Raw genomic sequence first — 27,194 nt, forward strand, 5'->3', positions numbered from 1 at the left:
AATCTTTAATTAGACCGAGTTTTCTTTAATTTTGTCTCTCCATACATCCACATCCACAGTTTATTGATATATCAAATTTATAGTGATTACCGCGCTATGCTGCTTTGGTGCGGTTCATGCACTAGGCGTTGCTCAACTTTTTGCCAAGAAGATTCCGTGTAAGTGTAATTACACAGGTTCTTATAATTATTGTTCTACTCTTATTGACAAGGCTAAAGGAAATTAATTTCTAATTAATTATTTCTATGATTTTATTTAATGGACTGCACAGGTCATGTTCCATGTGTGGTAAGGTTCTTAGCATGTTGAGTTGGCATAGAAGACTCGATACAAGAAATCCAAGATTTAAGAGAACCTGCCGAGGTAGAAGAAAGAAGATACAAATAAACGATGATGAATCATGTGTTACTAATCAAGAAGCCTCTGTAAATATTGATCATGAAGCTTTATCCAGTACTGCTGAAAAGCCAGTCCTTAAAGTGAAGGATGGTGGAGCAGATTAGAGGTGGGAAAGGAGGAGATGTTAATTATGAGCAAAATTTGGGACCTAATTCTTGATTCTTTTACTGGTTTTGATCAGAAGAATTTTGATTTGTTTAAAGCTAGAGTACGGCCGGCTTGAACAATTAAATTGTGGATTATCATTAATTTGTTTGTTTGTTTGTTGCTTTTTAGTTTTTATTTTTAATTTTTTTAGAGTTTATTCAAATTAATTTGACTATATCAATAGAGTTATAAGTTAATAGCGTAGATTAGTTGAATTTTACTAAACCAATATTTTTTCCAGTTTAACTTGAAATTCATCATAAATTAAATTTTAATTAATAAATTTTTTGAAAGCTTTTTGTTAGTTTTGCAGGAAGTCAACGTCCATGGCTTCCCTGTAGTCTCCTCTTTCTCATGCTATGCCTTTCTCTTCTTCCATAACAAGATCAAAAACATATAAAAGGTATGCATTTAGACATTAACTTGATCGATGCATTGCACTGTTCAACATATTATTTTGCAGAATCCATCAAGGTTTACACTATATTCTTTGATTCAATGGCCTTTTCTGTATACACTCACAATGTTAGGGTAGAATGACACATGAGAGGCTTAGGCTTTTTTGACAATGCGGTACACTCCTTTTATACTTGCATTTTCTCTGGCTGAAAATAATTTTAAAAAATTATTTGTAATTGTGATTGATTTGATTAAAATATATATTTTGTTAAAATTGTAATTGAAGTTGTTGTTTAACTAAAAAAAATATATTCGGAGTGTTTTTTTTTTAAATTATAGTTGAAATTGATGTTGATAATAAAACGACAAAAAAAAAAACATATATCAATTTTTTAATATACAAATATATTTATATGCATTTGATTGTTAATACATTCTAAAAACACACATGCAAATTATAACACTAGTTTTTTTATTTCATTAAACTTATTGTAAATATTACGAACATAAGTATTTTGTTGCGATGTACTTGTTATTAGTATAGTTTTTTTAAAAGATAGTGATTATTAAATATCAAATCCATATCTTTTTTTTTTCACGGATAAAAAACTTAAAGCTTTCTGATCTACATCTCATAAAAAAATAATTAATTCAACCTCGTACAAAAAAAAAGGTCATAGTTTGCTGGTCATTCATAGACAAGGGCACAGGTGACGTGTCAAAAGTACAGTTTTTCATGCTCTAGCAAACGCTCGTTGGTGAATAAATGATATATACGTGACAAAATGAGATGAGTGAGAGAGAGGGTTGTAATTTCATCAATGAACAATTTTTATTTATGCTCCAAAGAAGAGCGCAATGAACTCTGTAATATATTACAAAACCTCCTCCACGTTTTCTTTTCCAGTGAGCTTGATAGTCAGCTTTTGAGAATGGCAAGCTAGAAATACAGAGAAGTCCAATAGGAATGCTAGTGGGCAACTAACAATTTTCAACGAAAACATTAGGAAAGCAGCAGCAACACAAAATTTTAAGTTAGAATTTGCAACCCAGAAGAAAAAATCATGATCATAGCTAGCATTGGTCAACACTTGGGAAGATCAGATGGTGGAGGAGGGAGCTTCTGACTGGGAAGTGTTCCATCCAAGACAATCCATGCCATCCTTAACCCCCAGCTCAAATGGACATCAAAGTGGCAGTGCATAAACCATACTCCTGCGTCACAACACATTAATTATGTCGATATGATTAAGAAAACGTTAGTAGAATAGATGAAAATCCTAAAAATAACAGAATGAAAAAGGAAAGGGTGTGCTTTAACTTATTAATTATTATTGTTATTATTATTATTATTATTGTTAAGAAATAGTGCTACGGACCTGGATTGTCTGCATGAAAACGAATTGCCACCCAACCAGCAGTAGGCACACCAACAGTGTTCCTTTCAACAGGATCAACAAGGTTAAAGTTCTTGGGGTCATTATTTGGATCAAAATTTCCAAACCCTTCTCCAACAACATAGAAATTGAAGCCATGAAGATGGAGAGGGTGGCTCTCAGCACCGAAAATGCGAGTGCCCTGCATCACTACCTCCACGCTTGTGTTAAATGGTACCACTACAAGCTTGGTACCATTGGCCACAAGAGTATTATTCGGTGGGGTCCCTGTGTAGTTGAATGGATGGAGAGGAAAGCTTGGGAAATCAGAGGTGTAAACCCCATTTGATTTTTTGAAAAAGTAGGATTGAAGGAGTGCTGATGAAGGGAGAGCCATGGAGATGTTGTTAACAGAAGCTGAAAATTTCGTGCCATTAGGCCCTTGACATGTCTGGTTTTTTGGGCACGGGCTGTTTCCCAGACCAACTGTGAAGAAAAATTTCTTGTCTGCTGTTTGAGGGACATTAACCGGGAATCGAGAATTAGCCAGACTGCGAAGTCTTCTTGTGAAATTCGCGACGACATTTGTAGCATTAATCGGAGGAAGGGTTGGTTTAAAAGCTGTTGAATTTGAAGAAGTTTCATACTCGAGTATCCCTGCAACAGTTGTGTTGTCAAATGTGCCTTGGCCAGTAAAGTATGGTCTTGCTAACATGTAGAATGATGCATTGGGGGCAATGGGTTTGGCCTTCAGAAGAACATTTGTGGTCTGTCCTGCTGTGATAACCAAGAGGTTAGTCTCAAAAGGCTTCGCGTAAGTAGCATCCACTTCAACAACGGTGAAGGTGTGGTTTGCAATGCTGAAAAAGAGGTCATCATTGAGTGCAGCATTGATCAATCGGAGAAGATACGTCTTTCCTGGCTTCACCTTTAGCTTGTATGTATCTGCAAGTTATAAACATATGATACAAAAACAAATGTCCAAGTGTGTGTTTGTGTTTGTGTAAAATAAGCTTTCAAGTATCAATTTGGGTGACCAAAAGAGTTATTATGATCACTTACTATTTTCTGAGCAATTGTACAATGGACCTGGAAGTCCATTAAAGGTGTAGGCTTCAGAGACATTTGGCCCCCCTCCTGTCTGTAAAGCCTGGCTAATCACTGCCTCAGTATCAGCATTGAACCACTCTCCTGTGGTTTATTCAATCAAATGCCCTTTTAATTAGCTTGTTTGACTTTGCAGAAGATAACAGCCGGTGAGTAAAATAACTGAATTATGTAGAATATTTGTAAAAATCAATCTAAAATTTTAAAAAAATCAACTTGAGAAGTTAAATATGAAGATTTGGTTAGAAATTTTAAAAATTCGAACCGAGAAATCAAAAAAAGAAAACCCATTTAGATATTTATTTTGTTTTTAAAAAATAAAACTAAAAATATTAATTTATTCTGTTTTTGAAAATAAAATCGGTTTTGATTGGATTTTTTAGAACGGATACTTAGAAGATACGAAGAAAAGATTAAAAAAAAAAAGGTAGATAATTACCCAACATGATAGTCACTTCCTTGTGGGGTTTGGCAAATGGGTAAGAAACGTTGCGCTTAGGTAAGATGATAAGGGGTCCATAGACAGAAGCTCTAAGCCATGAGAGGTGAGCATGCCAGAAGAGAGTTCCTCTTTGTCCTGTAATAGTGAAGTTGTAAACATAAGTCTGGTTTGTTTGAATAGGGCATTGCGTGATGTATGCTGGTCCATCTGCCCATCCACTTTGAAGTTGTCGAATTCCATGCCTGTTCAATTCATTTCATTTCATCACCAAAAGTAGACGTTAACAATATTAATTAATTACCACCAAATATAGATATAATTTAACTACATGTCATTGTTAATCAATCCATGAATAACAGTGCCATACAACAGAAAACTCGATCACTTTCATACCAATGGATGCTGATATTATTTGGAACATGATTGACCACCTTCACCACTAAACGGTCACCTTCTCTGGCAACTACGCGAGGCCCCGGGAACTTGCCATTAACAGTCACCATGCTCTTCGTGTGGCACAAGCGGGTGACATTTGTCAGTTCTATCTGAAAGAACATTACAATTAACAATTAATGTTACTTGCATATGAACATGATGATGAGCTATCTAGCCAGACTAAAGCATAAAATTAAATGCTTCGCTGAGTGTTAGCATACGCAAAGTATATATATATATATATACACGTACGTTGAACTTGTAGTGCCTCGTAATGCCTGCATGCTTTGCACCGGCGACCTCAGGAAAGGCCCAGAGGCAGCTCATAGCAAAGAGTAGAATTGTCAGAAGAATTTCTGGCGATGCAGGGACTGAAGCACCCATGCTTTACGTACCAAAAGTGAAGTTAAATTTGCTACTTGGTAGAAAGATGGATGGAGATAGGAGCTAGGTACTATTGGTGAAACTCAAAACTTTGCTTCTCTTACTGGAATTATATGATCATTAGACCCAGTGGAGGGTGTTTATATAGGCAAATAGCTTATAGTTAGAGCGGCAGTGTCTGGTTGATTAGGCAATCCGCTGTCTCAGATATGACAAAAGAGAGAGAGAGAGAGTTACCTACTGTCGGTTCATGTTTGAGTTGGAGTGTAATCAAAGTCAATTAATTAGTTAATTTTACCTGTGCTTTAGCTTTAGTTTGAATAATATGGTGGACGATTGCCTCAACTTGTTAATTACATAAATATTTACCATTATTGGTTAATCGAAAGAAATGTCAGCATGGCATTTATTTTCCTTCTTCGTAAGTAACCCTTTTTATTGAAAACTCTTCTCGTAGAAAATTTTCCTCAAAAACCTATAAACAAGTCGCATGCTTGTAAATGAAATTTGACTTATTATGATCACATCAAGTGATGAAATGTATCTTCCACCAAAAAAGCAGGAGAATATGAGGGATGGGAAAGATAATGATAGTCATGCCAAAACCTATGTTCCAAGGATATATCGGGGGCGCCTACGTATCTGTAAATAAAAATGGAAACCTCTATAAATATATCTTATTCAGCTACAGAATTCGAAGATCAAACCGTTGGCGTGGATGACCAGGGCAATCAAAGAGATCCCATTTGCCCTTGAACATGTTGTTTTTTAGTCAGTTTAACGTTCCATGCTAATGATCATTTTCATATAAGACTTACGTACTCACTGGGACTGTGGGACATGTACAGTGGTTGGTGATAACCCATGTGTCAACCACACTTGAAAAATAAAAAAGCCAAGGAAGAGAAGGACATCTGATCCACCTTACTTCCAAGCAACAAAAGAATGATCATCGATATATAGAGAATATTGAGCTTGTTTAACATATATAGTCACTTCTTTCTCTGTAAATAGCTAGCAAAGCAATTAATCTCTTGATATTCTTAAACATGAAGTTACAATTATAACGAATTAATTAGAAGTAACAAATATCATGTGGGAGTTAACCGTTGAGGTGTCCATTTTATGCGAATCACGTACATGTTATAGCCCTGATCAATGTAGCAACCAAAAACATTAATGCATGCTTAAGATCTTAGTAAACCTTAATTAAGTCCAGCACTGGAAAAATGATCATATACAGGAAGGATTTTATTTTAAGTTCGTGCTTATATATATATTCTTTATGGCTTAAGCATGCATGAATTGCCTGAAGTAATTAGAATGTTGTGTTTAATTAACGTTGTGACTGCAAACAAAGGAAAAACGAACTCCCAGTCTGCAGCCACATATTTTTTTCATATATCTGCGTGGACATTAAGCAGAATTATTTTAATTAATCCCAAATCATAACAACTGCAATAACTCCCACCGCAAGGAACACAGCAACAAACTTGAAGAATGGAGTGTCGAAGTACAACTTAGCTTGTGGATGGAATCCTTTAGCTATGAGATATATGCTCGATGGCAACATAGATAAAAACTCCACATGCAAGTCGTCCCAGCTGAGAGATAGCATAGATCCAACCAGCTGCTTGGCCTTGAGTACGTAGTGGCATCAATGGCAATGCATAAGTGTGTATTGGAGCTAACAATGAAGCAATGCACGGATCATTTGATAACACTTGCATATAGTTACAAAATCAATAATAGCTCACAAAATCTCACAATTTGACACGCTAGAAAATAAACCTAAGCACATATTTACAGGAATATGTTTTAATCCTAATTAATGGGAAAAAAAAACAGTCACAATGATTTCCATCACTGGCTAGGTCAAACCAATCCTAACCTTGAAAGAACTCATTGTCAAATATTTATTAGAATTAACCACATCATAACATAAGGAGATGGGATTCAGACTGATAAACTATCATAGAAGTTACCAAAACTAATATTAAAAATGAAATCAAGCTACCAGGTCCAGATTGATTAATTAATAGCTTTCCTATCAGCTAGCTTTTGCTAAATATGGAAGTTGCGAAAGATATATAACTGCAATTCATGAACCAGTGGAAGTTCATTAGCGCAGTTCCTTTTATGGCCAAGGATCAACGCAGGTTTGAATTCCTATATTAAAGTTTTTTTTTGAATTGTGGTAGCGATGACAGTTCAAAGTGTTTTTCGTTTAGAAATGTATCAAAATAATTTTTTATTTTTAAAAAATTATTTTTGAAATTAGCACACCAAAAGGATTTGAAAAAATATATAAAAAATTATTTTAAGCAAAAAAAAAAAAAAATTTCAAAATTTTTTGGAACGCGGTGCAAACCGCGTTCCCAAACACTCTTTTAGGCAGTGTTGGAAACACGTTTTTTCAAAAACAATTATTTTTTTATGTTTTTAAATTATTTTGATTTGTTAATTTTAAAAAAAATTATTTTTTTTAAAAAATTATTTTAATATATTTTAAAACAAAAGTTAAATCCTAAGGTTATAATCACCCTCTTCGCATCAGCAATCGTAAGGTTATATTTTAAAACAAGTTAAAAATGAAAAAGATTGGGATTAACAAGCCAAGTCGATTGTGTGAGTTCTACCCAGCTGGAGTTTCCCATGAAATTTACATACGAATGGGATAAATTGTTTCCTAGGTTATCAATAAGAAATTGTTTTTTTTTTCTTTTTATCATAAGAAAAAAATGATTCTAAATATTTGTAGTGTCTTTAATTATTTTTCAAATATTACATATTTTTATTATTGTTAGAGTATTTTCAAAGTTTTGGACGAGGCAGGATGATCTGAACTTAAAAACTTGAGATCAAAATCATCATGAATCAAGGCCAAGGCACAGACCCATGAACAAATTGGATATATTTTTCTGAAAAGTAGAGTTCTGAACAAAGAGAAGTAAAAAGATGCAAAAAAAATCCAAGGAAATCAAGATGTGGTTATCCAATCCGGCTTATGAGAATGGGGTTCCAATTTTCTACAACCAACCCTCCAAGATCTGGAAGGATATTATTTCCATTGTTCAAACTGACGTTCACCACATCTTCACGAATCATTGCAAATTCATGGTGGGGAATGGCAGTTTAACATCCTTTTGGCTAGACAACTGGATTGGTGACTCCCCTCTTAAAATAGCCTTCCCTAGGCTATATCTTTTGTCTTCATCTAAATCTGCTTTGGTGGCTGACATGGGTAGATGGAGCACTGGAATCTGGCTCTGGTCCCTACAATGGCGCAGACCTCTATTTCATTTTGAACAAGAACAACTTTCAATTTTATCATCCTTGCTGGAATCCAAACCAATGTTCTGCCACAAGATGGATAAGAAAATCTGGACCCTAACCAGCGATGACCTCTTCAGTGTAAAATCTTGCTCCAAAATAATGGACCAGCTGCTCTATGGTGGTGCCAAACCATTCCAATCTTTTGTTTGGATAAAACTAAGCCCACCGAAAGTGCAACTTTTCCTTTGGCTCCTTGTCCAAGACAAAGTAACCACAAGAGATTTTCTATTTCAGCATGACTACCTAACCCTTCAAGAGTCAAGATGCGCTTTCTGTAATAAAAGCCTGGAATCTACAAGTCACCTCTTCATTCACTGCCACTTCACTTGGAATATATGGATGAAATTGCTTGCTAATCGGGGTGTTTGTAGTGTTTTTCCAAAATCTGTTGATGATATGTGCTACCAATGGTCCTCTATGGTTAAAGGCGAGCAGCAGAATCTCTCATGGGAGCTTCTTTTCTCTTGTGTTGTTTGGAATCTTTGGCTTCACTGAAATGATGTTATTTTTAATGACACTGCCCCTAACCTTCAAATCTGTTTCTCCATGGTGCGCCAAAGTATTGCTTTATGGCTGAGGCTTGATTCCAACTCTTTAGACTTTAATTTAGAGAATGTTTAGTCGGGAGAAGTTGGTTTCTTAGGTTTTATTTTGTTCCCATTTTGTTGCTCTCCCTTGTTTCATGCAACAGTTTTAATGCTTTTCTTTCCTCTACTTGTTCATCTGATGTAAGTTAGGCTATTATCTTTGTAGCCTTTTTTCTTAATAAAATTTCGACTATTAACAAAAAAAAAAAGGCTGCCACATACTTCCACTACATTGTAGCCAAAAACCTCTTTATCCACACCAACATTAAAGGCAACAGCTAATTTGTATAGTGTCATAGAGTTAGCAAAAATGGACATAACTACACAGTCTCTTTCCCATGCCAAGCTTCCAGGCTGCTCAACTTCTCTCGCAACACCAATCTTTCATTCCAAAGCCTCACTTCTTGCCCATAATTCAATCACATTTCAGTCTCCTAAGAACTTTTTCACACAGCTACAAGGTGTTAGGATTAAAGCAAAGAAGCAAAGGAGTCTTGGTGCTGTACATGCTTCTGGGGCTGACAGCACTTTGACTGATGTTGAAGAAAGATGGCTTCTTGTACCCGTTGGTTAGTGAGTTCTGTTTTTCTTTCAAGAATCGATGATTGATGATAATTCCTGTCCACCACATAAATGAGATTTAAGTTGCAATTAGTGATCATGTAGTTTGTTGCCCAATCTGAAGCAAACAATGCTGTACCTAATGTGAATTACAGGTGATGGGGATTCAGGGCATATAGGTTTCAAGGTTAAAATGCCAGATGCATTTGAAATAGCTTCTGTGAGTGTCTCTATTCCCTGTTCATGATCATTGAATTTTACTCGAACATACACCAATTAACAAGACCCTTCAATTTTCTGCCATTAATCCAGAGTGAGGTTACTGTTGGCCGCCTCCCCGATAAGGCAGACATGGTGATTCCAGTTGCAACAGGTGTTGGTTCAACCTGTCTGTGAATTTCTTCAACCAACTTTTGACTTCCCTTGTTAATGTCATGCTGATTTGAACAGTGTCTGCTCTACATGCTCGCATTCAGAACAAGGGAGGAAATCTTGTGGTCACAGATTTGGACAGTACTAATGGAACATTCATCGATAAGAAACGGCTGCCACCTGGAGCTTCTGTCAGTGTATCGCCTGGAAGTCGTATTACATTCGGTATTATAACTCTAACTAGATATACTATTTTCTCCCGTTTTTCTGCATAATTATTATACTGCAGTATATATCTTTTATCCATGTTTTTTATTCTTGAGTTCTGAATCATGTCTGACCAGTATTAAATATAACTAAGTGCTGAAAAGCCAGTCCTTAAAGTGAAGGATGGTGGCAGATTAGAGGTGGGAAGGAGGAGATGTTAATTTTGAGCAAAATTTGGGACCTAATTCTTGATTCTCTTACCGGTTTTCAGAAGAATTTTGATTTGTTTAAATAGTACGGCGCCGCCGGCTTGAACAATTAAATTGTGGATTATCATTAATTTGTTTGTTTGTTGCTTATTAGTTTTTATTATGAGCACCGGATTATCAACTCAGGATAATATTTTTATTAAAATAATATTTTTTTTTGAGTTTATTCAAATTAATTTGACAATATCAATATGAGTTAATTAATATTGCCATATTAGTTGAATTTTACTAAATTAATATTTTTTTCAGTTTAACTTAAAATTTATTATAAATTAAATTTTAAATAATAAGTTTTTTAAATTAACCTGTGAAGTTAAACCGAGATTAACAATTATACTTTTAAACACTACAAAAAATAAAATAAAATGAATTACCTTCTCATCTTTCAGCCCTTTTTAACAAGGGAGAAGATGGACCAATTCCCGTTGCTTCTTAATGAAAAGCTTATGAACTGCATCCCAAAAACTTGAAAGTATTTTTCCATAAAAAAAACAAAATTGAAGGAAAAAAGAAAGAAAAACAGATGGAATAATCGAATACGATGGATGTGAGCTTGTAATTAAAGACAATCAACTAGAACAGAACATTCTTGTATAGTGGCACATGCATGCGTTGACCTTAATTTAAGATTGGTTCATCTTTCCATATATGCCCAAAAAGTCACGATATCTAAAAAGGGTTGTCATTTATCAGCTAAAGCTAGTCACAATCATAAATAAACTGACCAATCTAGCTATATAATTCTAAATCCTTTGTTAGGTATAGATTTATGCAACAATATTAAACGTATATTTGTTGTTTTTGTAGTTCAAACTCCTTTTCAAAAAAAATTGAATTGATTTTTATTTGAAAAAATTATTAATTTTTTTTTTGTTTTTCAATAATTTTAATATGCTAATACAATAATTTTAAAATTTTAATATGACCTTAATTTTATTTTGTCTCGTAAGGGCAGGAGTTAAGGCCTAGAAACAGCATCTATCCCAGAGCACTAATCCTAATTAACTCACAGCCCAAGTTATTAAGATTCCAGTCCTTACAATTGTATATCTCCAAAATGATCAAAATCTAACCATTGTGGTGTTATGATGATCAGTTATGGCCCTATAAAGACTAAGCAAGACAATTAATTTGTTCAGATAAACTATATGCATGAATATGTATATATTTTATCAATACCCTTCGAAGGATGTGAGGGGTCAACGAAATCAATTCATTCAAGTTGATAATCCCTTTTTCTGCATAAATTCTTGCAGAACCTTTAAGAGGGATATAATCTAGAGGAATATAGAGCATTATAAAAGTGATATTTTCTATTCTTTCATGGCCTATAAAGAAAGACTTCGACATGTAGAATTGACATTGCATTTGTAGCATATATATGAATTGAGAGAAGAGAGGTCTAATATGAGGATCAGAGCCTTGTGTGGAAGCCAAGGGTGACTTGCCTGAGCATTTCAGGAAGGTTTCTATATGAAAGCTTTTTGTTAGTTTTGCAGGAAGTCAACCTCGGCTTTCCTGTAGTCTCTTCTTTCTCATGCTATGCCTTTCTCTTCTTCCATAACAAGATCAAAAACATATAAAGGGTATGCATTTAGACATTAACTTGATCGATGCATTACATTGTTCAACATATTATTTTGAAGAATCCATCAAGGTTTTACATTATATTCTTTGATTTAATGGCCTTTTCTGTATACACTCACAATGTTAGGGTAGAATGACACATGAGAGGTTTATGCTTTTTTGACAATGCGGTACATTCCTTTTATACTTGCATTTTCTCTGGCTGAAAATAATTTTAAAAAATAATTTTTAATTGTGATTGATTTGATTAAAATATATATTTTGTTAAAATTTTAATTGAAGTTGTTGTTTAACTAAAAAATATATTCGGAGTGTTTTTTTTTATAAATTATAGTTGAAATTGACGTTGATAATAAAACGACAAAAAAAAAACATATATTAATTTTTTAATTTAGAAATATATTTATATGCATTTGATTGTTAATACATTCTAAAAACACACATGCAAATTGTAACACTAGTTTTTTTATTTCATTAAACTTATTGTAAATATTACAAACATAAGTATTTTGTTGCGATGTACTTGTTATTAGTATAGTTTTTTTTAAAAGATAGTGATTATTAAATATCAAATCCATATCTTTCTTTTTCACGGATAAAAAACTTAAAGCTTTCTGATCTAAATCTCATAAAAACATTAATTCAACCCCGTCAAAAAAACAAAGGGGGTCATAGTTTGCTGGTCATTCATAGACAAGGGCACCAGTGACGTGTCAAAAGTACAGTTTTTCATGCTCCAACAAACGCTCGTTGGTGAATAAAGGATATATACGTGACAAAATGAGATGAGAGAGAGAGAGAGGGTTGTAATTTCATCAATGAACAATTTTTATTTATGCTCCAAAGAAGAGCGCAATGAACTCTGTAATATATTACAAAAACTCCGCCACGTTTTCTTTTCCAGTGAGCTTGATAGTCAGCTTTTGAGAATGGCAAGCTAGAAATACAGAGAAGTCCAATAGGAATGCTAGTGGGCAACTAACAATTTTCAACGAAAACATTAGGAAAGCAGCAGCAACACAAAATTTTAAGTTAGAATTTGCAACCCAGAAGAAAAAATCATGATCATAGCTAGCATTGGTCAACACTTGGGAAGATCAGATGGTGGAGGAGGGAGCTTCTGACTGGGAAGTGTTCCATCCAAGACAATCCATGCCATCCTTAACCCCCAGCTCAAATGGACATCAAAGTGGCAGTGCATAAACCATACTCCTGCGTCACAACACATTAATTATGTCGATATGATTAAGAAAACGTTAGTAGAATAGATGAAAATCCTAAAAATAACAGAATGAAAAAGGAAAGGGTGTGCTTTAACTTATTAATTATTATTGTTATTATTATTATTATTATTGTTAAGAAATAGTGCTACGGACCTGGATTGTCTGCATGAAAACGAATTGCCACCCAACCAGCAGTAGGCACACCAACAGTGTTCCTTTCAACAGGATCAACAAGGTTAAAGTTCTTGGGGTCATTATTTGGATCAAAATTTCCAAACCCTTCTCCAACAACATAGAAATTGAAGCCATGAAGATGGAGAGGGTGGCTCTCAGCACCGAAAATGCGAGTGCCCTGCATCACTACCTCCACGCTTGTGTTAAATGGTACCACTACAAGCTTGGTACCATTGGCCACAAGAGTATTATTCGGTGGGGTCCCTGTGTAGTTGAATGGATGGAGAGGAAAGCTTGGGAAATCAGAGGTGTAAACCCCATTTGATTTTTTGAAAAAGTAGGATTGAAGGAGTGCTGATGAAGGGAGAGCCATGGAGATGTTGTTAACAGAAGCTGAAAATTTCGTGCCATTAGGCCCTTGACATGTCTGGTTTTTTGGGCACGGGCTGTTTCCCAGACCAACTGTGAAGAAAAATTTCTTGTCTGCTGTTTGAGGGACATTAACCGGGAATCGAGAATTAGCCAGACTGCGAAGTCTTCTTGTGAAATTCGCGACGACATTTGTAGCATTAATCGGAGGAAGGGTTGGTTTAAAAGCTGTTGAATTTGAAGAAGTTTCATACTCGAGTATCCCTGCAACAGTTGTGTTGTCAAATGTGCCTTGGCCAGTAAAGTATGGTCTTGCTAACATGTAGAATGATGCATTGGGGGCAATGGGTTTGGCCTTCAGAAGAACATTTGTGGTCTGTCCTGCTGTGATAACCAAGAGGTTAGTCTCAAAAGGCTTCGCGTAAGTAGCATCCACTTCAACAACGGTGAAGGTGTGGTTTGCAATGCTGAAAAAGAGGTCATCATTGAGTGCAGCATTGATCAATCGGAGAAGATACGTCTTTCCTGGCTTCACCTTTAGCTTGTATGTATCTGCAAGTTATAAACATATGATACAAAAACAAATGTCCAAGTGTGTGTTTGTGTTTGTGTAAAATAAGCTTTCAAGTATCAATTTGGGTGACCAAAAGAGTTATTATGATCACTTACTATTTTCTGAGCAATTGTACAATGGACCTGGAAGTCCATTAAAGGTGTAGGCTTCAGAGACATTTGGCCCCCCTCCTGTCTGTAAAGCCTGGCTAATCACTGCCTCAGTATCAGCATTGAACCACTCTCCTGTGGTTTATTCAATCAAATGCCCTTTTAATTAGCTTGTTTGACTTTGCAGAAGATAACAGCCGGTGAGTAAAATAACTGAATTATGTAGAATATTTGTAAAAATCAATCTAAAATTTTAAAAAAATCAACTTGAGAAGTTAAATATGAAGATTTGGTTAGAAATTTTAAAAATTCGAACCGAGAAATCAAAAAAAGAAAACCCATTTAGATATTTATTTTGTTTTTAAAAAATAAAACTAAAAATATTAATTTATTCTGTTTTTGAAAATAAAATCGGTTTTGATTGGATTTTTTAGAACGGATACTTAGAAGATACGAAGAAAAGATTAAAAAAAAAAAGGTAGATAATTACCCAACATGATAGTCACTTCCTTGTGGGGTTTGGCAAATGGGTAAGAAACGTTGCGCTTAGGTAAGATGATAAGGGGTCCATAGACAGAAGCTCTAAGCCATGAGAGGTGAGCATGCCAGAAGAGAGTTCCTCTTTGTCCTGTAATAGTGAAGTTGTAAACATAAGTCTGGTTTGTTTGAATAGGGCATTGCGTGATGTATGCTGGTCCATCTGCCCATCCACTTTGAAGTTGTCGAATTCCATGCCTGTTCAATTCATTTCATTTCATCACCAAAAGTAGACGTTAACAATATTAATTAATTACCACCAAATATAGATATAATTTAACTACATGTCATTGTTAATCAATCCATGAATAACAGTGCCATACAACAGAAAACTCGATCACTTTCATACCAATGGATGCTGATATTATTTGGAACATGATTGACCACCTTCACCACTAAACGGTCACCTTCTCTGGCAACTACGCGAGGCCCCGGGAACTTGCCATTAACAGTCACCATGCTCTTCGTGTGGCACAAGCGGGTGACATTTGTCAGTTCTATCTGAAAGAACATTACAATTAACAATTAATGTTACTTGCATATGAACATGATGATGAGCTATCTAGCCAGACTAAAGCATAAAATTAAATGCTTCGCTGAGTGTTAGCATACGCAAAGTATATATATATATATATACACGTACGTTGAACTTGTAGTGCCTCGTAATGCCTGCATGCTTTGCACCGGCGACCTCAGGAAAGGCCCAGAGGCAGCTCATAGCAAAGAGTAGAATTGTCAGAAGAATTTCTGGCGATGCAGGGACTGAAGCACCCATGCTTTACGTACCAAAAGTGAAGTTAAATTTGCTACTTGGTAGAAAGATGGATGGAGATAGGAGCTAGGTACTATTGGTGAAACTCAAAACTTTGCTTCTCTTACTGGAATTATATGATCATTAGACCCAGTGGAGGGTGTTTATATAGGCAAATAGCTTATAGTTAGAGCGGCAGTGTCTGGTTGATTAGGCAATCCGCTGTCTCAGATATGACAAAAGAGAGAGAGAGAGAGTTACCTACTGTCGGTTCATGTTTGAGTTGGAGTGTAATCAAAGTCAATTAATTAGTTAATTTTACCTGTGCTTTAGCTTTAGTTTGAATAATATGGTGGACGATTGCCTCAACTTGTTAATTACATAAATATTTACCATTATTGGTTAATCGAAAGAAATGTCAGCATGGCATTTATTTTCCTTCTTCGTAAGTAACCCTTTTTATTGAAAACTCTTCTCGTAGAAAATTTTCCTCAAAAACCTATAAACAAGTCGCATGCTTGTAAATGAAATTTGACTTATTATGATCACATCAAGTGATGAAATGTATCTTCCACCAAAAAAGCAGGAGAATATGAGGGATGGGAAAGATAATGATAGTCATGCCAAAACCTATGTTCCAAGGATATATCGGGGGCGCCTACGTATCTGTAAATAAAAATGGAAACCTCTATAAATATATCTTATTCAGCTACAGAATTCGAAGATCAAACCGTTGGCGTGGATGACCAGGGCAATCAAAGAGATCCCATTTGCCCTTGAACATGTTGTTTTTTAGTCAGTTTAACGTTCCATGCTAATGATCATTTTCATATAAGACTTACGTACTCACTGGGACTGTGGGACATGTACAGTGGTTGGTGATAACCCATGTGTCAACCACACTTGAAAAATAAAAAAGCCAAGGAAGAGAAGGACATCTGATCCACCTTACTTCCAAGCAACAAAAGAATGATCATCGATATATAGAGAATATTGAGCTTGTTTAACATATATAGTCACTTCTTTCTCTGTAAATAGCTAGCAAAGCAATTAATCTCTTGATATTCTTAAACATGAAGTTACAATTATAACGAATTAATTAGAAGTAACAAATATCATGTGGGAGTTAACCGTTGAGGTGTCCATTTTATGCGAATCACGTACATGTTATAGCCCTGATCAATGTAGCAACCAAAAACATTAATGCATGCTTAAGATCTTAGTAAACCTTAATTAAGTCCAGCACTGGAAAAATGATCATATACAGGAAGGATTTTATTTTAAGTTCGTGCTTATATATATATTCTTTATGGCTTAAGCATGCATGAATTGCCTGAAGTAATTAGAATGTTGTGTTTAATTAACGTTGTGACTGCAAACAAAGGAAAAACGAACTCCCAGTCTGCAGCCACATATTTTTTTCATATATCTGCGTGGACATTAAGCAGAATTATTTTAATTAATCCCAAATCATAACAACTGCAATAACTCCCACCGCAAGGAACACAGCAACAAACTTGAAGAATGGAGTGTCGAAGTACAACTTAGCTTGTGGATGGAATCCTTTAGCTATGAGATATATGCTCGATGGCAACATAGATAAAAACTCCACATGCAAGTCGTCCCAGCTGAGAGATAGCATAGATCCAACCAGCTGCTTGGCCTTGAGTACGTAGTGGCATCAATGGCAATGCATAAGTGTGTATTGGAGCTAACAATGAAGCAATGCACGGATCATTTGATAACACTTGCATATAGTTACAAAATCAATAATAGCTCACAAAATCTCACAATTTGACACGCTAGAAAATAAACCTAAGCACATATTTACAGGAATATGTTTTAATCCTAATTAATGGGAAAAAAAAACAGTCACAATGATTTCCATCACTGGCTAGGTCAAACCAATCCTAACCTTGAAAGAACTCATTGTCAAATATTTATTAGAATTAACCACATCATAACATAAGGAGATGGGATTCAGACTGATAAACTATCATAGAAGTTACCAAAACTAATATTAAAAATGAAATCAAGCTACCAGGTCCAGATTGATTAATTAATAGCTTTCCTATCAGCTAGCTTTTGCTAAATATGGAAGTTGCGAAAGATATATAACTGCAATTCATGAACCAGTGGAAGTTCATTAGCGCAGTTCCTTTTATGGCCAAGGATCAACGCAGGTTTGAATTCCTATATTAAAGTTTTTTTTTGAATTGTGGTAGCGATGACAGTTCAAAGTGTTTTTCGTTTAGAAATGTATCAAAATAATTTTTTATTTTTAAAAAATTATTTTTGAAATTAGCACACCCAAAGGATTTGAAAATATATATAAAAAATTATTTTAAGCAAAAAAAAAAAAAATTTCAAAATTTTTTGGAACGCGGTGCAAACCGCGTTCCCAAACACTCTTTTAGGCAGTGTTGGAAACACGTTTTTTCAAAAACAATTATTTTTTTATGTTTTTAAATTATTTTGATTTGTTAATTTTAAAAAAAATTATTTTTTTTTAAAAATTATTTTAATATATTTTAAAACAAAAGTTAAATCCTAAGGTTATAATCACCCTCTTCGCATCAGCAATCGTAAGGTTATATTTTAAACCAAGATAAAAATGAAAAAGATTGGGATTAACAAGCCAAGTCGATTGTGTGAGTTCTACCCAGCTGGAGTTTCCCATGGAATTTACATAGGAATGGGATAAATTGGTTCCTAGGTTATCAATAAGAAATTGTTTTTTTTTCTTTTTATCATAAGAAAAAATTGATTCTAAATATTTGTAGTGTCTCTAATTATTTTTCAAATATTACATATTTTTATTGTTGTTAGAGTATCTTTAAAGTTTTGGACGAGGCAGGATGATCTGAACTTAAAAACTTGAGATCAAAATCATCATGAATCAAGGCCAAGGCAGGATGATATGAACTTATAAACTTGAGATCAAAATCATCATGAATCAAGGCCCAGGCACAGACCCATGAACAAATTGGATAGATTTTTCTGAAAAGTAGAGTTCTGAACAAAGAGAAGTAAAAAGATGCAAAAAAAAATCCAAGGAAATCAAGATGTGGTTATCCACATCCTTGTCTTGACATTAAATGGCTGCCACATACTTCCACTACATTGTAGCCAAAAACCTCTTTATCCACACCAACATTAAAGGCAACAGCTAATTTGTATAGTGTAATAGAGTTAGCAAAAATGGACATAACTACACAGTCTCTTTCCCATGCCAAGCTTCCAGGCTGCTCAACTTCTCTCGCAACACCAATCTTTCATTCCAAAGCCTCACTTCTTGCCCATAATTCAATCACATTTCAGTCTCCTAAGAACTTTTTCACACAGCTACAAGGTGTTAGGATTAAAGCAAAGAAGCAAAGGAGTCTTGGTGCTGTACATGCTTCTGGGGCTGACAGCACTTTGACTGATGTTGAAGAAAGATGGCTTCTTGTACCCGTTGGTTAGTGAGTTCTGTTTTTCTTTCAAGAATCGATGATTGATGATAATTCCTGTTCAACACATAAATGAGATTTAAGTTGCAATTAGTGATCATGTAGTTTGTTGCCCAATCTGAAGCAAACAATGCTGTACCTAATGTGAATTACAGGTGATGGGGATTCAGGGCATATAGGTTTCAAGGTTAAAATGCCAGATGCATTTGAAATAGCTTCTGTGAGTGTCTCTATTCCCTGTTCATGATCATTGAATTTTACTCGAACATACACCAAGTAACAAGACCCTTCAATTTTCTGCCATTAATCCAGAGTGAGGTTACTGTTGGCCGCCTCCCCGATAAGGCAGACATGGTGATTCCAGTTGCAACAGGTGTTGGTTCAACCTGTCTGTGAATTTCTTCAACCAACTTTTGACTTCCCTTATTAATGTCATGCTGATTTGAACAGTGTCTGCTCTACATGCTCGCATTCAGAACAAGGGAGGAAATCTTGTGGTCACAGATTTGGACAGTACTAATGGAACATTCATCGATAAGAAACGGCTGCCACCTGGAGCTTCTGTCAGTGTATCGCCTGGAAGTCGTATTATATTCGGTACTAACTCTAACTAGATATGCTATTTTCTCCCGTTTTTTCTGCATAATTATTATACTGCAGTATATATCTTTTATCCATGTTTTTATTCTTGAGTTCTGAACTATGTCTGACCAGTATTAAATATAACTAAGTGCTGAGACTAGAGAAGGATATTAATATCATAACGTTGCTCTTATGGTAATTAGGGATATGATTATTTTAGGCATAGTTGTCCAACTGAGCCCCCAATCTGACACAGTTAAGGGCCCGGATTGCAGGATCGATCAATCCTGATGAATTATTTTTTATTAAAACAACCTTATTTTGTTTTTTAATTCTTTAGTTTTGACCCGATAGTGTTTGGCCCAGATGAAGATGAGTCAAATGGGTCACAAATCAGTTTACTGGACCACTGTCAAAACTAGCTCAAATTGTAATCCGACCATCATGCTCTGGATTGCAGGTTTGTTGAGTCAAATCAGGGCTTGGTTTGACAACCATGATTAGTTGTGATAAAGTGCTCTCTTTTTGGTTCTTAAATCTCTTCAGACATCATAATATGAGGTTATGCAGAGAAACTAGTTGAACATCTTAGATCATTGCGGCAAACTGAAAGTTTTGACAGTTTGATTGGTCGACGCAAAATTCAGTTGCCCTTCATCTCAACCAGTAGTATGAAAAAAATTGTTAGTCAGCCTAAAATTGAAACTTGAACTTTAAATCTGCGTTCTCTTTTGCTATTGTGATTTTATGATGTGGAACGTCTAGCAGACAGTTGCATTTAACAGATACGTCTATCAGTTCAGGGTTGTAACCTAGGGCTTGAGAAACCATGATTTTATATCTTTTGCCATACGCTAAGTCATTTTACTCTTAAAACCAGGTCAAAACTTGAGTGAGTCCAGAAAGCTGCTGAGCTTATAATCTTGGAACCTATGAGCTGCATAGGATATGTAACTTGTATTCATGAATCTAACTTGGTATTCATTTAAGTTTCTATTAGAATTGTGTGCATATCAAGCAAATAGGCATTCATATGTTGTTGTAAGATCAGTTTCAGCTGAGCATATGTAACCAAGCAAAGTTCTTGAGACATGATTCTGCATTTGATTTGAAAATGTCGGTGCAACGGTTCAATGCCTGAATCCTGAAGTTCCATTATCATTTGCTCATGTCCGAGTTCTTTTGTTTCAGGGGACACTCATCTGGCAATGTTTCTTGTCTCCAAGCTTGCCAAAGTAGAATCTGCTCCAAGCAAATCAGAAGAGTCTCAAGACGAAGTTGAGATTGATAGCCCAACTGAGAGCAATAAAACCACGGATTAAAAATCAGAGTTATATTTGTAAAAGAAATATAGTTGGAGGACGAGCAAGAGAAAATTTCAATGCTATGAATTGAATTTCTCTCCAATTTTCTCTCCAAATTCGTTTAAGAAATAAAATCTGTCCCACTTCACTTTTCTCATTCCAGTGTTCACACTTATTTTTTTTTCTTATTTTTCAACACAACTTAGTTAACCACAATTATAACTTAGTTAACCGTTGTTACATAAAAACATATATTTTTTATTATAAAATAAAGGTTAAATTAACTGAGATCTTTTAATGAAAAACGAAGACACTAATATCAGTTGAGCTGAACATATACTGATTTTTTCTTAATCACAAAAATATTATTAGAGAAACCCACTCTATATTTTTTATAAAAAAAAAAACAAGGAGTCAACAAAAGTAAAGGGATTAGCATATAGATTTTCAAAATCCAAGCATTAAATAGCAATCAAAATCTTATGTAATCTTGCTTTAGAAATTTCACTTATGAGTTTTATTTTTTATTTTTTTTATATTATCACATGAAACAATAGGAAAAATGAAAAAAAGGTGCATTTTCCAATGAATAATAATTGAAGATTTTTAAATATAAGGATGATAATGGAGTATTGGTAAATCTATATGGTCAAAATGTACTTTACCCTTAACTGTATCTAAAATTCAACGCTTTGGAGCTATTATCATCTGTAGCAAGGACTTTGGAAAATTTCTCATGCACCCATATAAGTACTTCCATGAGCCAGTCCTGCTTCCTGAATCCACCAAACAGCCAAAATTTTACTGAGAAGGGAAGTGTCGATACACGACATCGGGCGATGGCTCTCGCTTTTTTGTTGTTTATTTAACAAAAAGGATTTTTTCTCAATTGGGGAAAACAAAGATTTTATTGGAGTCGCCATCTAGTAATTTGAGGGAACTAGAAATCCCAAATTAGACACTGGTCCCAGAGATTCGGGTACGGGGTTAGTTATGATTAAGGGAAGGTAGACACCACCCTTAAAACATCCTTTCAATAGAAAGGTTACCCTTACTTGTGTGTTTTTTGTTTGATTCAAATGCGATTATATTTTGGGCTTATTTGTAATTCTTTTTTAAATGATTAACGTCGATCCCTAAAAATAGGAGACACGTTAAAAATAACATCAGTCCCTAAAAATTAGGAGACTCGTCTAAAATATTGACGTTTGTCCCTAAAAAGGAGAGTTACGTCTGGGTTACCAAAAGAAATAATGGATATAATCCATTATATTTTGGGTTTATTGGTAATTTGTTTTTTTCAAATGGTTAACGTCGGTCCCTAAAAATAGGAGACACGTTAAAAATGACATCAGTCCCTAAAAATTAGGAGACTCGTCTAAAATATTGACGTTTGTCCTAAAAAGGAGAGTTACGTTTGGGTTACCAAAAGAAATAATGGACATAATCCATATTTGGTATTTACATTTTTGACATCGGTCCTTTTAAAAAAAGAGACGTGTCGACTTTGGGTTTTGTATTTTTTTACAACATGCAAGAAAATTTACAAGAATTTATATATGAAAAAAATATCAAAAATACCAGTAGAAACCCAAAAAATTACTTGAGTGTCACTGTATAGGTAAAATACTGAAATACCCTCGAAATTCTCTGAAAATTACGAAAATGCCACTGGCGGCGCGTGTGGCACACGCGCGGCTACTGTTGGCGGCGGGGAGATTTCCCGGCGAGATTTCTGGCCAACCGATGGTCGATCCTGGTAGATCTGATGTCGAGGATTGTTATGGTGGTGGTCTTGACGGACGTTGATGGCTGATGAGCGAGAATCGACGACTTGAAGCTTCGGTGGCCGACGAAAATCGCGGCCCTTTTCCGGCCAGATGAGGCGGAGAAAACGATGATAACCACCAGGTTTTTTCTTTACAGCAGGGTAGAAACCTTTCTGTGGTGGTGCGGTGGCTGGAGACGTCCGGAAAGTGGAGATCGGATGAGAGAGAGAGAGCGTCGCCGGCGAGAGGAGAGAGGGAGTCTGAGAAGTGCTACGGTGTGAACGCGCGCATGGTGCAACGGTGCAGTCGGAGGCTGTGAACCGTTGGATCGCAGTTGATCGGACGGTCCGGATGATCAGAGTGTTTATCTGGTGTGACGCGGCGCACTGAAATCTCGGTACACCGGATGACGTGGCGCAACGGGATCAAAACTTAGATTATTTCAAGGGCTGAGATGTGTCTGGGTTTTAATCTGGTGTGATAAGCCCTATTGTATTTTATTAAATCAACAGCTCAGATCTAAACTATTAGATCTAACAATTAGAATATATTTGATATTTTTCATATTGTTTTTAATAAAAATCAGTATCCTATTCTCGCGAAGAAATAGTAAAAAAAACCTGAATAGTACGTATGTAATCTCTCTTCTCTTTTTTCTTCTTTGCGAACTATCACTGGCAATTTATAGCCAATGACATGGACGTCCAAATCACCACCGATTTGCTTTGAAGAAAAAATGTATCATCTGCTTTCGGTGCACCTGCTACTTTGATAAAATTTTTTATTTTATTTTATTTTTATTTTTTATTATGTATAATAATATATATTTATATAAGTAAAATTAAAAACTCAATTCAGTATTAGAAAAAGCCTGTCTCAACCGCTAAAAATCAATTTTAATGACCGAAAATAACAGTTTTGACCCAAAATGACCTGAAACTCATTTTTTACCCTGGTCGACATGGTTTGACCCGTATTGACCTGGTGAACTCGGTTTTGACCAGAAATGACGGTTTTGACCCGAAAACGGCCTGAAACTCATTTTTTACCCTGGTCGACATGGTTTGACCCGTATTGACTCGGTGGACTCGGTTTTGACCCGAAACGGCTTGAAACTCATTTTTTACCCTGGTCGACATGTTTTGACCCGTATTGACTCGGTGGACTCGGTTTTGACCGAAAATGACGGTTTTGACCCGAAAACTCATTTTTTACTTGGCCGACATGGTTTGACCTGTATTGACCCGGTGGAATCGGTTTTTATGGAAAGATGCGGTTGACTCGAGAAAAATATATTTTTGAATTTTCCTTTTTCTTAATTTTTTTGGATTTTTATAAATAATAATAGAAATAAAATAACATTTGAGAAAATCTTGGTGGATTTAAAATTGGGTTACAACAGGAAGAGAGAGGCAAAAGCTTGTCCCTTTGCAGCAAAAACACTCTCTTTCTTCCTGTTGGATTCAAAATGGAAAGTTTACAGTCTCATAGAGTGGAAATGATAAGCATTGCTGTGGCTCTTGTTGCCATTGGTGCTGGCACTGCTTTTTATTTCTACATCACCAAGAAGCCTAAAGGTATTTTTTTTTTGCATTTTAGTATCTGGGTTTTTGTTATTTTTGCAGATTGTTTATAAAGTTTGAAGCTTTTTTGTTTTTTTCAGTGGGTCTAATTATTATGTGTTAGGAATGCTCAAGTTTTCAAATTTATCAGCTGTTTGATTAATTTTGGTGCAAAAAGAGAAGAATCCATTTGTTGGGATTGGAGATTGTCTAGAATTACTAGCAAACTTAGCTTCTTATGATTGGTAAATGCAGAATTGCTTATAAAGCTTAAAGCTTTGTGGATATAAATCAGGATTTGTGCAAATTGATTAATGCCTTGTCATGTCTTGATAGGTTGCTTGGACCCTGAAAATTTCAAGGAATATAAACTTGTTAAGAGAACCGAACTGAGTCATAATGTGGCCAAGTTTAAATTTGCTCTTCCCACACCGAATTCAGTTTTGGGACTGCCAATTGGACAACATATGAGTTGCAGGTTCTTTTTGTCTTGAATTTCTACCATAGCGAATGCCTGATTGGCGAATTCCATTTTTTTGTGTTCAGTTGGCTGATACGATGAATAACTAAACTAACCTTTTGTTATCAATAGGGGACAGGATAGTGTCGGTGAAGAAGTTGTCAAGCCGTATACCCCAACAACGTTGGATTCTGATATTGGATACTTTGAACTAGTTATAAAGGTTGATTGATTCTCGGCTGTACTGTTCGTTCATTCCATTATGAAATTGCAAAAATACTATTTTGGTTTGTCATCCTGATTTTGTTGTTTCATGTAAACAGATGTATCCACAAGGTAGGATGTCCCACCACTTCCGTGAAATGCGTGAAGGTGATTACTTGGCCGTGAAGGGGCCTAAGGTAAAGCTATTTCCTTTCCTCGGCTGCCTTTCTTTGCCTCAGGATTTTCCACATTTCCCAGCTAGTTTATGAGATCAATTTGGTATTTGTTAGGTGATTTTGATTTCTTTTACTCTAGAAAGTTTGATTTTCCATTTTGAGGAGCAACATTTATATGGTTCCTACCATTGCTATGCGTAAATGGTTAGGTTTCTTGACAACCGATTTACTATAAACCTTGTCAGTTATCAGAGCCCGCATCACATCTTACTTGCTATCTGAAACTTTATCACAAAAGGTTGGTAATTGATGTATTTATATGATTTTCCTAGGGTCGTTTCAAGTATCAACCTAACCAAGTCAGAGCATTTGGAATGATTGCTGGGGGCACTGGAATTACTCCCATGTTCCAGGTATATATTTTTAAAACAATCTCTTGTTTTGCAGCTGGCCAAAATTATCAGTTTGATTTATTGATTACTTATCTCTCTTCTTTTGGCTTCTTAGGTAACTAGAGCCATATTAGAAAACCCAGATGACAAAACAAAAATACATCTTATTTATGCCAATGTCACATATGAGGACATTCTTTTGAAGGTAAATCTCTCTCTCTCTCTCTCATTTCTTTGTTGGATGTATTAAGTAAGCATAATCCACTTTGTTTGCTTGTTTGCAGGAAGAGATTGATAATCTGGCAATCATTTTTCCTAACCAATTTAACGTCCACTATGTTCTGAATCAGGTGTTATTTGTTTCTTTTTCTTTCCAGCTATTAATTTTGTCTCTCACAATCTCTCAGTTTTTTACTTCCTATCTTTTCAAGTCGTGTCTCTTCTTAGATTCCAAGTTATTTATTGAAAAGCTTGCTTTTCTGTCATCTTCACTGAGTTGAAGAATGAAATTTGTTCTCCGCACCTTGTAAGAAAGATGCATATCTCGATAAGACTGCTAATAAAACAAAACTAATACTGCAAGTGGCAATTTAGCTGCTGTATGCTTTTTATGTGGGCATTAGAAGAGGAGACCAATTACTAATGTGGTTTTCTTGATGCTCCAATGGTTGATGCATTCCTTTTCAATGTGAAGAGTTTTCTAAATCTCCTAAATTCATGATTTGCTGGTTTCATGAAGCTAACTTCTAATGCTTCTGTATATTTATGTCAAATTTCATGTTCAGCCTCCAGAAGGATGGGAGGGTGGCATCGGGTTCATATCCAAGGAAATGATTCAATCCCACTGCCCGCCACCTTCACCTGATGTTCAGGTATCCTCTCCCCCTCTCCCTCCATGCTCTCCATCTTCCCTGACATTGACAACCAATAACCTTCTTATTGCAGATTTTGAGGTGTGGACCTCCACCAATGAACAAGGCCATGGCAGCCCACCTTAATGATCTTGGATATACTGCTCAAATGCAGTTCCAGTTTTGAGCCGGTCATGAAGATTCTTTCCCCTTTCCCCTTTGTCTAATCAATCTCCAAGAAGAGTATGCATTAATTAATTTAGCTCTGTTACATTTCATGGGAAACTGGTTAGCTGACATTCTTCACATAAGTTGAAGAGATCTATATTGATCATTTTCTGCTTAAAATTTCATCTGAATTTCGCATCGAATGTACTCTAACTTTACAGAAGTTTTCCTTTTTACAATTGAAATCACTCGTTAGAAGACATGGACTGGACTGTTGGATGTGTGAGACTCAGTAGAAGAGATGTTGCCTCCTTGACATGCTGTGTAATTGCATCTTTAGTCATGCCATGAAATTCATGATTTGAAGCATGGTCCTAAGCTTTTTCACCTAAGCTGCTATGAACAAAATCATCCTCGTTTTCTTTTAATCAAGTTAACTATCATGTCTCCTCTCAAAATTACCGCCTCCTCATCCATGAGGGACTTGTCCAGCTAAGGGATATGCTGACAGAAAGGAATGAGTTAGCAGTCCAATTGGCAGCTCATTCCAGGCCTGACTAGCTTTTTAGTTTTTAGAGAAAAAAAGATTGATTATTTTTCCCACATTATTCTGATTATTTTTTGTTTTATATATTTAATTTCTCGTTTTTTGGGTTTTATGAAAAATTCTTGATTATAACAATTCACTCTCTCTCTTTGTTTTTCAATACACTATCAATCTTGACCTTTTGTTCTTTTTTTATACTCTTAAGAACACAATAGTATACAAATAGTTAGGATAGCTATAATAATAATAATAATAATAATAATATTATTATTATTATTATTATTATAAGATTTATTTCTATTTTCAAGATTCAAATCAAGTCTTATGCTCAGAGATTTACCATTTAAATATATATGATACACCTTTTTCTTATATTTATAAATCATAAATAATTCTTATATT

The 27,194-nt window shown here is 35.3% G+C and overlaps 4 protein-coding genes across 7 annotated transcripts; 3 read left to right on the plus strand and 1 right to left on the minus strand.

Annotated features, from left to right (window-relative positions):
- Positions 1 to 1,758: 1,758 nt before the first annotated feature.
- LOC18102212 (laccase-2) lies at positions 1,759 to 15,469 on the minus strand. Of its 3 annotated transcripts, none has more exons than XM_052455708.1 (6): positions 15,218 to 15,469; positions 4,264 to 4,415; positions 3,868 to 4,112; positions 3,384 to 3,512; positions 2,325 to 3,266; positions 1,759 to 2,160 (listed from the first exon to the last, which is right to left on the minus strand). In XM_052455708.1, exons 1-6 carry the CDS (start codon positions 15,347 to 15,349, stop codon positions 2,030 to 2,032), a joined length of 1,731 nt encoding a protein of 576 aa, XP_052311668.1. In that variant the 5' UTR covers positions 15,350 to 15,469; the 3' UTR covers positions 1,759 to 2,029. The 3 variants fall into 3 exon arrangements, with proteins under 3 accessions (XP_052311668.1, XP_006379352.3, XP_006379354.3); XM_006379290.3 differs by lacking the exon at positions 15,218 to 15,469 and adding an exon at positions 4,558 to 4,809; XM_006379292.3 differs by lacking the exons at positions 1,759 to 2,160; positions 2,325 to 3,266; positions 3,384 to 3,512; positions 3,868 to 4,112; positions 4,264 to 4,415 and adding exons at positions 12,419 to 12,820; positions 12,985 to 13,926; positions 14,044 to 14,172; positions 14,528 to 14,772; positions 14,924 to 15,075.
- LOC18102211 (uncharacterized) lies at positions 8,861 to 10,187 on the plus strand. The gene is made up of 5 exons (XM_024609150.2): positions 8,861 to 9,181; positions 9,329 to 9,393; positions 9,486 to 9,546; positions 9,624 to 9,770; positions 9,890 to 10,187. Exons 1-5 carry the CDS (start codon positions 8,923 to 8,925, stop codon positions 9,910 to 9,912), a joined length of 555 nt encoding a protein of 184 aa, XP_024464918.2. The 5' UTR covers positions 8,861 to 8,922; the 3' UTR covers positions 9,913 to 10,187.
- A 3,006-nt stretch (positions 15,470 to 18,475) lies between the features above and the next one.
- LOC7478591 (zeaxanthin epoxidase, chloroplastic) lies at positions 18,476 to 20,820 on the plus strand. Its single transcript, XM_002313587.4, has 5 exons — positions 18,476 to 18,785; positions 18,933 to 18,997; positions 19,090 to 19,150; positions 19,228 to 19,374; positions 20,551 to 20,820. The coding sequence occupies exons 1-5, from the start codon at positions 18,527 to 18,529 to the stop codon at positions 20,679 to 20,681; spliced, it is 663 nt and encodes a 220-aa protein (XP_002313623.4). The 5' UTR covers positions 18,476 to 18,526; the 3' UTR covers positions 20,682 to 20,820.
- Positions 20,821 to 21,355: 535 nt separating this feature from the next.
- On the plus strand, positions 21,356 to 26,507 carry LOC18102213 (NADH--cytochrome b5 reductase 1-like). 2 transcript variants are annotated; one of them, XM_052455637.1, is made up of 10 exons: positions 21,356 to 21,475; positions 23,834 to 24,009; positions 24,331 to 24,472; positions 24,587 to 24,677; positions 24,778 to 24,855; positions 25,167 to 25,247; positions 25,342 to 25,431; positions 25,511 to 25,576; positions 26,012 to 26,098; positions 26,172 to 26,507. In XM_052455637.1, exons 2-10 carry the CDS (start codon positions 23,901 to 23,903, stop codon positions 26,262 to 26,264), a joined length of 837 nt encoding a protein of 278 aa, XP_052311597.1. In that variant the 5' UTR covers positions 21,356 to 21,475; positions 23,834 to 23,900; the 3' UTR covers positions 26,265 to 26,507. The 2 variants fall into 2 exon arrangements, with proteins under 2 accessions (XP_052311597.1, XP_052311598.1); XM_052455638.1 differs by lacking the exon at positions 21,356 to 21,475 and adding an exon at positions 24,096 to 24,239 and having other exon boundaries at positions 23,864 to 24,009.
- Positions 26,508 to 27,194: the final 687 nt, after the last annotated feature.

This window comes from Populus trichocarpa, chromosome 9, assembly GCF_000002775.5.
Source record: "Populus trichocarpa isolate Nisqually-1 chromosome 9, P.trichocarpa_v4.1, whole genome shotgun sequence".
In the NCBI taxonomy this organism is placed as follows: Eukaryota; Viridiplantae; Streptophyta; class Magnoliopsida; order Malpighiales; family Salicaceae; genus Populus; species Populus trichocarpa.

Bases quoted from the DNA above. Each gene is read 5' to 3' on its own strand.
- LOC18102211 (XM_024609150.2), top strand. From the start codon at position 8,923: ATGGACATAACTACACAGTCTCTTTCCCATGCCAAGCTTCCAGGCTGC. The intron at 9,182-9,328 runs GTTAGTGAGTTC...TGTGAATTACAG, and splicing joins ATGGCTTCTTGTACCCGTTG to GTGATGGGGATTCAGGGCAT. The intron at 9,771-9,889 runs GTATTATAACTC...ATGTCTGACCAG, and splicing joins TGGAAGTCGTATTACATTCG to TATTAAATATAACTAAGTGC.
- LOC18102212 (XM_052455708.1), bottom strand. From the start codon at position 15,349: ATGGGTGCTTCAGTCCCTGCATCGCCAGAAATTCTTCTGACAATTCTA. The intron at 4,416-15,217 runs GTACGTGTATAT...ATGTTCTTTCAG, and splicing joins CGAGGCACTACAAGTTCAAC to ATAGAACTGACAAATGTCAC. The intron at 2,161-2,324 runs GTCCGTAGCACT...GTTGTGACGCAG, and splicing joins TTTTCATGCAGACAATCCAG to GAGTATGGTTTATGCACTGC.
- LOC7478591 (XM_002313587.4), top strand. From the start codon at position 18,527: ATGGACATAACTACACAGTCTCTTTCCCATGCCAAGCTTCCAGGCTGC. The intron at 18,998-19,089 runs GTGAGTGTCTCT...CCATTAATCCAG, and splicing joins ATGCATTTGAAATAGCTTCT to AGTGAGGTTACTGTTGGCCG. The intron at 19,375-20,550 runs GTACTAACTCTA...CTTTTGTTTCAG, and splicing joins TGGAAGTCGTATTATATTCG to GGGACACTCATCTGGCAATG.
- LOC18102213 (XM_052455637.1), top strand. From the start codon at position 23,901: ATGGAAAGTTTACAGTCTCATAGAGTGGAAATGATAAGCATTGCTGTG. The intron at 25,432-25,510 runs GTAAATCTCTCT...GCTTGTTTGCAG, and splicing joins ATGAGGACATTCTTTTGAAG to GAAGAGATTGATAATCTGGC. The intron at 25,577-26,011 runs GTGTTATTTGTT...TTTCATGTTCAG, and splicing joins TCCACTATGTTCTGAATCAG to CCTCCAGAAGGATGGGAGGG.